General features: G+C 35.1%; 1 protein-coding gene across 2 annotated transcripts in view; it reads right to left on the bottom strand.

Annotated features, from left to right (window-relative positions):
• The window catches only part of LOC134267002 (uncharacterized), a 47,959-nt gene extending 37,422 nt beyond the window's left edge, over nt 1–10,537 (bottom strand). For both annotated transcript variants that reach the window (XM_062749228.1, XM_062749229.1), the window contains exon 1: nt 10,089–10,537. In XM_062749228.1, the coding sequence (XP_062605212.1) occupies nt 10,089–10,146 (58 nt within the window). In that variant the 5' untranslated portion in view covers nt 10,147–10,537. The remainder of the gene's footprint in view (nt 1–10,088) is intronic.
• Nucleotides 10,538–12,500: the final 1,963 nt, after the last annotated feature.

Raw genomic sequence — 12,500 nt, 5'->3', positions numbered from 1 at the left:
AATTTCCTTCCAGGCCAGTTTGACAACTCTGGTACCTGTGCCTAGAAAATTTTATCTACTCTATAAATAAATAAAGTTTTTTGACAGGAACTATTTCTCCAGGGCATAGGAGGCTACTTCCTGGGGTGCTTTTGTGATGTTTATAAAGACATTGAAAACACGTGGATTTGAGGGTAGCCCTGTTTGCAGGTGCAAATAAATCAGAAAATGTCGTGTACGTACCCTGGTTTTTTGGTGTCAGCTAATGTGACAGGTATTGTTTAACACCCCCTTATTAATATTTTTTCATGAATTCAAACACGTGATGTTTTACTGGAAAGAAACGTGTATTGCTTTTTAATATATCGAAACTCGCTATTTCTGGGGATTGTGTAATTCTAAAAAAAAATCAGATAAATTTCAATGGTGAAATAAAAGAAGAATGCTTGGTATTAAAATATTAATTCATATCAGTAGAATTGAATGCTATTAACGACGTCTGGAGAAATAGGCTTTAAAAGGTTTATATCATATCTTTGTTCGTCTGCACTTAAATTTCAAACACGACAGAATTTGTAATTTTTGCCGTAAAAATTCATAATTTCAATATACTTTAGAGACTTACCGTAAAACTTTCAGGAAACTTTCTATGAAGTCTTTTCTGCACCTTAAGTGAAATTTTATGTCGATCCCAGGTGTTGATCGAGTTTCAGAGAAATTTTCTACGTTGTTATTGATTTTTTTTTTTAAGGAGAAAGGGGGGGGGGGTTGACTTTTTTATTCTAAGCATTTGTTAAAGTGAGTTTGTAAATACATCTACGAACTTGAGCTGGATTGTGACCTTTGGGTCAAGGGGTCAAAGGTCAAGGTCATCAAAGCATTTCATAAAGAAATATAAAAGTAACGGCCATATCAAGTATACAAGTCATTTGATCATTGCACGCGCGCGCAGGTGCAATGCATGAAAGCTATATCATCGTGACTACACTTTTTATGTGTTTCTATTCTTTGAATTTTGAAACGTTTCATTAAAAAAATTACGACTATATCAAGTAAATCGGTCATTTAACGCATTGCGCGCGCACACGTGCATGCAAGTCCTTGCATTCAAGTTTGATAGCAGCATAATGTAAGAATCCGTCATATCTATTCATATTCTAAATGTCATCCTGTTTTGTTAAGAATCAAAAAAGTTAAAGGCATTTAAAGTTTAAGCCAATCAGATCGCAGCACACGTGCATGGGCGTGGTTTCGTGAAAACTTTTATATATCATAGTTTAGGACGTATTGTGGTATGATTATGTTTTAAAATTCAAAGTATTTTGTAAAAAAACAAGTAAGATATTGAGATTTTTGTTTCAGCTAATCAGAGCAAAGCGCACGTGCATGCGCGTGCATGCATGTGCATGATGACCGTAACTTCTTATAGGAGTCTATTGTGTCTGTCTATGTTCTAAATCTTATCGTGGTTGGTTGAAAAACAAGGGAGTTACAGCCATTTGAAGTTTAAGCCAATCAAATTGCAGCGCACGTGCATGCGCGTGCTTTCATGACAAATGTTAAATATCATATTGTAGGACATCCTAAAGTATGCTTATATTTTAAATTTCATACCATTTCGTCAAAAAACGGAAAAGATATTGAGATTTTTGTTTCAGCCAATCAGAGCGAAGCGCACGTAAATGCGCGTGAGTTCTTGCTAATTTGACAGTGTCACATTATCTACACTATTAATATATCCTTATATAATGAGTTTCAAAGCATTTCATCGGAAAATGTTAAAGTTATAGCTATATTAAATATATTACTCATTTTACTCATTTCACGCGCCCGCACGTGCAGGCGTATGCGCGCAAAATGACCTTCGTTCCGCACACCTACACTACACACCTATTAACCCTAAAAAGGTTTTAGCTCAGTTGGGTGAACAGTTTCTGAGAACACTCGCGGACAAAAAAGTACCGGAGAAGAAATAAGAAGAAAAAAGAATAATAATAATAATAACTAGTGCTAATTGTAACGGGGACCGTTACAGATGTTCCCCAAACGCTCCCCACTTCCCTTTTGGTGCCATATTCCCTGGAGGCTTCATTAAATAGGACAAACTCTATGCATTTAAGACTTTAACAACGTTTACCCAGAAGGGTACAAAGTTCATTCAAATTTTAGCATTGCACGCGTGCGCATGTGAATGCACGTGCGTAATGACCATATCATCTTGTCTACACAATCTATATACTTTAATAAACTAAATATTAAAGTATTTAATCCAAAAGTATTAAAAAATACGCTCATTCAATTGTATTTTTGATTTTACTCATTTCACGTGCACGCACGTGCACACATGAGCATGGTGACCATACCTTCTTGTAGAAGTCCATTACATCTATCTATGTTCTAAATTCTAATCCGTTTGGTTGAAAACCAAGGGAGTTATAGCTGATTAATGTTTCAGCCAATCAAATTGCAGCGTACGTACACGCACATGTACTGATGTGCATCTTGATCATATCTTCTTGTAGAAGTCCATTATATCTATCTATATTCAAAATCTCATCCTGTTTGGTTGAAAACAAAGGGAGTTATAGCTATTTAAAAGTTCAGCCAATCAGATTGCAGCGCACGTACACGCAGTGCATGGATGTGCATGGTGACCATATCTTCTTGTAGAAGTCTATTATATCTATCTATGTTTTAAATCCCATCCCGTTTGGTTGAAAAGCAAGGGAGTTATAGCTATTTAAAGTTTCAGCCAATCAGATTGCAGCACACGTGCATGCTCGTGTTTTCATGAAAATTGTTATATATCATGTTGTAGGATATCCTAGTGCATGGCTATGTTGAAAATTTCAAAGGATTTCCTCAAAAAACAAGAAAGATATTGAGACTTTAGTTTCAGCCAATCAGAGCGAAGCGCACGTGCATGCGCGTGAGATCTTGCTATTTTGACCATGTCATCTTGTCTATGCTACTTCTATATCCTTATATTATGAGTTTCAAAGCATTTCATCAAAAAGGTGAAAAATTACGCCTATATCAATTAAATCGGTCATTTCACGTGTTGCTCGTGCGCGCTCTTGCAAGCACGTGCACACAAAATGGCATGTTGACCATGTCATCTTATCTACATTTATAATATGTCTATATATTCTAAATATCAAAGCATTACATCGAAAAATGTAAAAGTTATGACAATTTTAAGTATATTGGTCATTTCACGTGTTGCACGTGCGCGCTCTTGCAAGCACGTGCGCGCAAAATGACCTTCGTTCCGCAAATCTACATAACATGCCTACTTATCCTAAAAAGGTTTCCCCTTAATCGGATGTGTACTTTACAAGATCATTCGCGGACAAAATTTTCCCAAGAAGAAAAATAATAATAATAAGAAACAGAGTAAAAACAATATGTTCCCCAACTTCGTTTGGGGAACATAATAAGAAACAGAGTAAAAACAATATGTTCCCAAACTTCGTTTGGGGAACATAATAACTAGTGCTAATTGTAACGGGAACCGTTACAGATGTTCCCCAAACGCTCCCCAACTCCCTTTTGGTGCCATATTCCCTGTAAGCCTTATTAAATAAGACAACATCTGTGCATTTTTGACTTTAACAACGTTTAACCAGAAGGATACCAATTATATTCAAATTCTTACATTGCACGCGTGCCCATGTGAATGCACGTGCATAATGATCATATAATCTTGTCTACACTTTCTATATATTAAAGTATACTTTATATGCAAGCATTTAGTCCAAAAATATTAAAAATCACTCATTCAAGTGTATTTTCAATTTCACTCGTTCCAAATGCACGCACGTGCGTGCACGTGCATGATAACCATACCTTCTTGTAGGAGGCCCTTATATCTATCTATGTTCTAAATCCCATCCTGTTTGGTTGAAAACCAAGGGAATTATAGCCATTTCAAGTTTCAGCCAATCAGATTGCAGCACACGTGCATGCGCGTGATTTCATGAATTATTTTCTAAATCATATTGTAGAATATCCTAATGCATAACTATGTTTTAAATTTCAAAGCATTTCGTCAAAAATCAAAGGAGATATGGCCATTTAAAGTTTCAGCCAATCAAATTGCAGCACACGTGCATGCGCGTGATTTCTTGAATTTTTTTGTATATCATATTGCAGACTATCCTAATGCATGACAATGTTTTAAATTTCAAAGCATTTCGTCAAAAATCAAAGGAGATATGGCCATTTAAATTTTCAGCCAATCAGTTTGCAGCGCACGTGCATGCACGTGATTTCATGAATTTTTTTCCATATTATATTGTAGGATATCCTAATTCATGACAATGTTAAAAATTTCAAAGAATTTCGTTGGAAAACAAAAGAGATATTGAGATTTTTGTTTCAGCCAATCAGAGGAAGGCGCACGTGCATGCGCGTGAGTTCATGCTAATTTGACAGTGTCATATTATTGACACTTTTAATATATCCTTATGTAATGAGTTTCAAAGCATTTCATCAAAAAATGTAAAAGTTATAGCTATATTAAGTATATCAGTCAATTCACTCATTTCACGCCCACGCACGTGCAGGCGTATGCGCGCAAAATGACCTTCGTTCCGCACACCTACACTACACACCTATTAACCCTAAAAAGGTTTTAGCTCAGTTGGGTGAACAGTTTCTGAGAACACTCGCGGACAAAAAAGTACCGGAGAACAAATAAGAAAAAAAAAAATAATAATAATAAGAAACCGAGTAAAAACAATATGTTCCCAAACTCCGTTTGGGGAACATAATAACTAGTGCTAATTGTAACGGGGACCGTTACAGATGTTCCCCAAACGCTCCCCAACTCCCTTTTGGTGCCATATTCCCTGTAAGCTTCATTTATTAACACAAACTCTATGCATTTGAGATTTTAACAATGTTTACCCAGAAATGTACCATGCTCATTCAAATTTTAGCATTGCATGTGTGCGCATGTGAAGGCATGTACGTAATGACCATATCATCTTGTCTATAGAATCTATATATTTTAATATACTAAATATTAAAGTATTTAATTTAAAAGAATTAAAAAATTCGGTCATTCAAGTGTATTTTTGATTTTACCCATTTCACGTGCACGCACGTGCATACATGAGCATGGTGACCATACCTTCTTGTAGAAGTTCATTAAATCTATCTATGTTTTAAATCCCATCCCGTTTAGTTGAAAACCAAGGGAGTTAAAACTGTTTAAAGTTTCAGCCAATCAGATTGCAGCGCACGTACAGGCACATGTATGCATGTGCATGGTGACCATACCTTTTTGTAGATGTCCATTATATATATCTATGTTCCCAATCCCATCCTGTTTGGTTGAAAACCAAGGAAGTTATAACTGTTTAAAGTTTCAGCCAATCAGATTGCAGCTCACGAACACGCACGTGTATGCATGTGCATGGTGACCATACCTTTTTGTAGAAGTCCATCTTATATATCTATGTTCCAAATCCCATCCTGTTTGGTTGAAAACCAAGGGAGTTATAGCTTTTTAAATTTTCAGCCAATCAGATTGCAGCGCACGTGCATGCACGTGTTTTCATGATAATTTCTATATATCATGTTGTAGGATATCCTAATGCATGGCTTTGTTCAAAATTTCAAAGGATTTCCTCAAAAAACAAGAAAGATATTGAGACTTTAGTTTCAGCCAATCAGAGCAAAGCGCACGTGCATGCGCGTGAGATCTTGCTATTTTGACCATGTCGTATTGTCTATATTACTAATATATCCTTACATTATGAGTTTCAAAGCATTTCATCAAAAATTAAAAAAGTTACGCCTATATCAATTAAATCGGTCATTTTACATGTTGCACGTGCGTGCTTTTGCAAGCACGTGCGCGCAAAATGACCTTCGTTCGGCACATCTACACAACATGCCTACTAACCCTAAAAAGGTTTTAACTTAGTTTGGTGAACAGTTTCTGAGAACACTTTTTTCCACAAAAAAGTACCGGAGAAGAAATAAGAAGAAAAAAGAATAATAACTAGATGCGTTCTTGTTGCTAAAGCAACAAGCAGTCTTCCGACCGACTTTTCGTTAGAGATCTATACGGTGTGATCCCATGAAATAGATTTCAGAATGTATTTTTTTCCTTTACGTTCATTTACAGCAGTCTCTGAGCATATATCATGATTATTACAGATAAACCTTAAAATATCTTTAAATATAGCTTTTAAAAATCGGCAAAATATTTCACACATGTTATAAAAATGAGAAAAGTCATTTACAATTGAAATATGATACAAACAAAGAAAAAATTTGGGAACGCCCACGGCGGGATTCGAACCCCCGACAGTGGGACAAAGTTTGGTTCGGTCATATCTTTTCAATAAATGCACGCATCAAGATTCTGAACACATATTTAGAATTCTCATAAAACAAACTATAAACCCTGTAAATCCTAGAGAAAAATATTGAAAAACAAAAAAGTTGAAAAATGGGACTTTTTGAATTCACTTCCGTTTGCGACCGGAAGTGCCGATGACAAAAAATAAAGGTCGTATCCCATAATGGAGTTCGATGTTCTATCACCTCAGTGAGTTTCACTTTCATATCTTTACCCGTTCTCGAGAAAACTGCTGGACAAAATGCCTTTTAAAAAAAACAAAAATCCCCAAAAATCGCGAACGAAAGTGGATTTTGAAAAAATGAAAAACACGTCTGGAGATATTTTCATGATGCATCATTCCTGTGAAAATCTTTCAAATCCGTCCACGCACAGCTGAGATATCGCCCTAACTATGAAAAAAAGAAAAATAATAATAAAAAACAGACGAATAACAGTAAGGTGTTCCGATGGCAGTCGGAAGACCTTAATAAAAAACAGACGAATAACAGTAAGGTCTTCCGATGGAAGTCGGAAAACCTTAATAATAATAATAAAACACAGAAGGAAAACAATAAGGTCTTCCGAAGGAAGTCGAAAGACCTTAATAATAAAAAACAGACGAATAACAATAAGGTCTTCCGAAGGAAGTCGGAAGACCTTAATAATAATAATAATAACTAGTGCTAATTGTAACGGGGACCGTTACAGATGTTCCCCAAACGCTCCCCATGTCCCTTTTCGTGCCTTATTCCTCCAAGACTTTTTTTTATAAATATGCTAAGTATCTACGGACTCATTTAAGAATAAAAAGTTACAATGATATCAACTATATATAGTTTTACGTTTTGCATGCGCGCACACGTACATGTACATACATATGCAAGATGATTATTGCATGTTGGTTAAGCGATTAACATATCTTTCTATCCCACGGATCAAAGAAAAAAAAATACATATATAAAGTTACCATTTTTCAAGCATATGTCTTTTTTTAATATATCGATTCAAATCTTATTTCTCTACTTATTTTAACTTCGGGCTGAAAGTTGGTTTTATTCCTACGACAAGGCAGAGTTAAAGTCGACTAAGGGTATCACGCCAATAGCTAACCAATCAAAATGAACTTATTCAATAGTAGTTCCATACGTGGAAAAGGGATTTTTCCTTTCTGTTCAGAATTTTTTTTTATATTTCCTCTCAGGCCATTTTGACAACTCTGATACCTGTGCCTAGTAAATTTTATATACTTTGTAAATAAATATATAAAGGTTTTTGACCGGAACTATTTATTTTTTCGAATGCATAGGGGGCTACTTTCTGGGGTTTACAAGAGATGTTTAAAAAGACATTCGTGTCAGCTAATGTGACCAATATTGTTTAACACCTTCTTATTAATATTTTTTACATGAATGCAAATACCTGATTATTTTACGAAGGAGCGTACATGTATATTGATTTTTAATATACCGAAAATCGCTATTTCTGGGGATTGCGTAATTCTAAAAAAAAAATTCAAATAAATTTCAAAGGTAAAATAAACAAAGGATGCTTGGTATTAAAATATTATTTCAAATCAGTAGAATTGAATGCTATTAACGACATCTGAATAAATAGGCTATAAAAGGCTTATATACCAACTTTGTTCATTTGCACTTTAATTTTTAACACGACAGGATTTGTAATTTTTTCCGTATAAATTAATAATTTCTATATACTTTGGAAACTCAAATAAAATATTTTAATACATTTTTCTCGAGCTCTTTTCTGCAGTTTTCCTGAAATTTTATGTGGGTCCGAGGTGTAATTTGAGTTTAACAGTGATTCTCTACGTTGCCATTAATTTGATTTGTTTGGTTGTTGCGGGGGGAGGGGGGGGGGTATTTTTATTCTTGACCTATTTAACATTGGAGTTGAATCTTGTATCTTACTCAAAGAACTTAATATTGATTGTGACATTTGGATGAAAGGTCAAGGTTATTAAAAAACCATCACCTCTTTAACTTCTATCCTGCCAACCGAAATAAACTCTGAAAGGTGTTTCTAGATACATGTACATGTACTTCATGTTTCTTTTTACCCTTTGGTCAAGGACAAAGGTTAAGGTCGATTTCAAGTTCATAGGTCAAGGTGATTTTGGTAAATAGCTAATATCAACATTTTATTCAGGTTACCAGTGACCTTGACCTCAGTTTCAAGGTCAAGGGTCAAAAGATCTGCATGCTTCAGTATGTTACATGTCTTGACATTTAGAAGTTCTTAATTCTGCATAAACATCAAAAATTCACGTATACTGTCGTTTAATGCATTGTGTGCGGGCGCATGTGAATGCACGTCCTTGCATTTACTTCAGATAGTAGTATACTGGTAATGTAGGCATTCATTATATCTATTCATATTCGAAATTTCACCCTGTATTATTGAGAACCAAGAAAGTTGTAGGCATTTAAAGTTTTAGCCAATGAGATTGCAGCACACGTGCATGTGCGTGCGTTCATGATTATTTTTATATATCATGCTGTAGATCTTCATAATGTATGACTATGTTCAAAATTTGAAAGGATTTTGTCAAAAAACAAAAAAGATATTTAGACTTTTAGTTTCAGCCAATCGGAGCGAAGCGCACGTGCATGCGCGTGAGATCTTGCTATTTTGACCATATCATCATGTCTATACTACTAATATATCCTTATATTATGAGTTTCAACGCATTTCATTCAAAATTTTAAAAGTTACGGTTATATCTATCATATTGGTCATTTCACGTGTTACACGTGTGCGCACCTGCACGCACGTGCGCGCAAACTGACCTTCGTTCCGCACATCTACATAACATACCTAGTGACCCTAAAAAGGTTTCACCTAGATCGGATGAGTAGTTTACGAGAACACTCGCGGACAAAAAAGTACCGGAGAACAAAGAAAAAATTCAGAAAAAGTAAAAACAATATGTTCCCAAACTTCGTTTGGGGAACATAATAATAAGAAACAGAGTAAAAACAATATGTTCCCCAACTTCGTTTGGGGAACATAATAAGAAACAGAGTAAAAACAATATGTTCCCAAACTCCGTTTGGGGAACATAATTAACAGAAAAGAGTTTACAATGTAGTACCGTATATCAAGTTTTTTATTCCGCGTGTATCCAATTTCCGCTTTGTTCGCGACAAGTTCTCGCGGAAAACAAAACAGCGTAAATCTTATACAAAGTTATCTCTCTATGCTTATATAATAGAGGGTAAAAACAAGCGCCTGATATCAGGTATAAGCCCTATTGTTTGTTTACTTATCGACAAACTTATTATATTTGTCTCTTTCCTTGCTTTATAATCTTTTATTATTACAATTTCATCTGAGCAGCAAGTCATTATGGAACAGAACAGGCACTATGATTGTTTAAATATTTAAAAATAATATCAGGGGATTAAATGAGAGTCGGTACGATACACAGGCGTTGTAATCAGCTTAGCAGGTCTTTCGAAATTGACGAGATGAAGGCCGATTGATAAATTTTTCACCCTCATGAAGTAACTTGGAACTAAATGACTTACATTTTACATTCAATTTCCCACATATGCTGAAACAATTGTTAATAACACCAGTTATCTCGGTGAAAAAGTTTTTCCCTTTTTTGTTCGAGCAAATTCAATTTTTTGGATGCAAAATAAATTTAATAGAATAACAAGCATGCATAGAAACAGACATAATGAATTTTAAAATATTTAAGAGATATTATGCCTCTTTTAGGACTTACCATGGAGAAATATAATGAAGGAAGTGCCAAGAGAAATTAGGACTACAGGGAACGTCATAGTTACTGTAAAACACTTCGTGGTAACTTCGTATACAATGAACCAGTCACCCGCAAAGTTACTTCCTTGTACAGCTCAATGTGAGAAATACAGCTTTCACCTTTAAGTTTATTTGAATACTTTAATCGGACTCTATTTAAACTTCGTTTTTTTTGGCTTCATATCAGAATAAACATGGCAAAGTCCAGTCTTGTCTAGAGTTACGAATCCGGAATTATAACGTCATGTTTCTGTATAAATTTTATACTTCTGAAAAAGTAAATAGATTAAGGATTTGGAAGTTTTATCCCGAAGCAACTGTTTCAAAAGATATGAAGGGGGCATCTTTGCCCCCCACCCCCAAATAAAAAAATATTTTTAAAATATATAAAACATTAGCATTTTGCCCATTCTCGGTCGCAAAAAAGTATAAGAATGAAGCATCTAAAGGAAAATGTGATATAGCAAAATCCTCTACTCAGAAAAAATGGAGGTCCGGTTCTCCTTCCTCCTCCCGCGTTCTACTGCTGCCATTACTTCGTTTTTCTGAATAAAAATGCATGGATAAATCAATAAAAACAGTCTTTTAAAAATTTACAAAAGACTGCACAATAATGATGGTTTGATAATTCTGATTTGTTACTCTCGATCAAATTAATACTTGAGTTGTACAGTTATCATGTGATTTATATCAATTCAGTTCCCCGTCCAAATCCTCACTTCTAAACCAACCCTTAGGGTATTTATGACTCTAATAAAAAGAGGAAAAAGTAATCAGTTTAGAAGATTATTGACTAACCTTTGATATCCTCGACTGTATAAAAAACCAAGAACAAATAGAAATATTTCTGTCAAACAACAAGTAAAATAAATCAAAAAGGAACAGCTGACATACCATGCTTTCTGCTTTTTGGAAGTCGAAGAGCATCAGACTCTTTTTCAATGATTTGTATGTTTTAAAATTCGCCTGGGTTGGAATCTAAGACGCAACTTTACATAGTATAAATGAAAGTGGTGAGTATAGATTAAAATAATTTTAAAAACATAAAAAATTACCCTTAATTATACATTTTGCTGGATAATGCATTGAAATGGTTCCCTGAGCTTACATACAGTTTAAAGTGGACATCTTAGCATTACCATGGTAGATCGTACAATAGCTAATATTTATTTTACCTTCTTAATGTTTACCACATGTTCTTTTCTTTGCATTGGAATTTTTTTTTCAAAGAATAGATTTGATTATTATGCACATAGCAGAATTTTTGCAGAAACAAACTTTTAATATAGAAAATTATCGTACATTTATTGTCCGGTTGCCCCCTCCCCCTCCCTCCAGACACACACTAACACACATATTTGGGTGTCAATTTTTTTCAGTAAAGTTAAACACTGTGGCTAGGAAAAAGTAGAAATTGGTTTATTATTGAAAAGTTTAAGTCCAAAAGTAGTCCCATGACCAATCATGGCTTTGCTATTCTTGAGAAGAAGATTTTTGAAGAATTTCCCTATATATTACTATGTAAAACTTTGGTCGCCCATTGTGGCCCCACCCTACCCCCCGGGGTCATGATTTGAACAAACTTGAATCTACACTTTCTGAGGATGCTTCCATATAAATATGACCAATTATGGCTTTGCTATTCTTGAGAAGATTTTTTTTTTAAAAATTCCTATATGTTTCTATGTAAAACTATGGTAGACCATTGTGGCCCCGCCCTTCCCCCGGGGTCATGATTTGAACAAACTTGAATCTACACTGAGAATTTCCCCATAAGTTTCATCTTTCCTGGCACAGTGGTTCTTGAGAAGAAGATTTTTAAAACATACCACCAAATTTTCATTATCTCCCCTTGAATAAGGGCGTGGCCCTTCATTTGAACAAACCTTAATCCCATTTACCCAAGGATGCAAGGTAACAAGTTTGGTTGAAATTGGTCCAGCGGTTCTTGAGAAGAAGTTGAAAATGTGAAAAATTTACAGCACCGACGACAACAACGACAAACAACGGACAAATTTTGATGAGAAAAGCTCACTTGTGCCTTCGGCTCAGGTGAGCTAATTATAACAAGAGGCCCAGGGGCCACAGCGCTCACCTGAGCACATCAGCTCGGAAAAAACACATCAGATCAAAACTGAAAGTTTACTGAAGGGGGGGGGGGGGGCTTGAATTTTAACCACCAAGGGGATCATAATTTGAACGAACTAGAATCTACATTACCTGAGGATGATTTCATATAAATATTACTAATCCTGGCTTTGAAGTACTTAAAAAGAAGATTTTAAAAGGTTTCCCTATATATTTCTATGTAAAACTTTGATAGGCCATTTTGGCCCCGCCCTACCCCCGGGGGTCATGACATGAACAAACTTAA

Source organism: Saccostrea cucullata, unplaced genomic scaffold (assembly GCF_032062105.1).
Source record: "Saccostrea cucullata isolate Sc308-1 unplaced genomic scaffold, CSIRO_AGI_Scuc_v1 ctg306, whole genome shotgun sequence".
Taxonomy (NCBI): Eukaryota; Metazoa; Mollusca; class Bivalvia; order Ostreida; family Ostreidae; genus Saccostrea; species Saccostrea cuccullata.
This window is presented reverse-complemented; position numbering and strand designations above follow the sequence as displayed.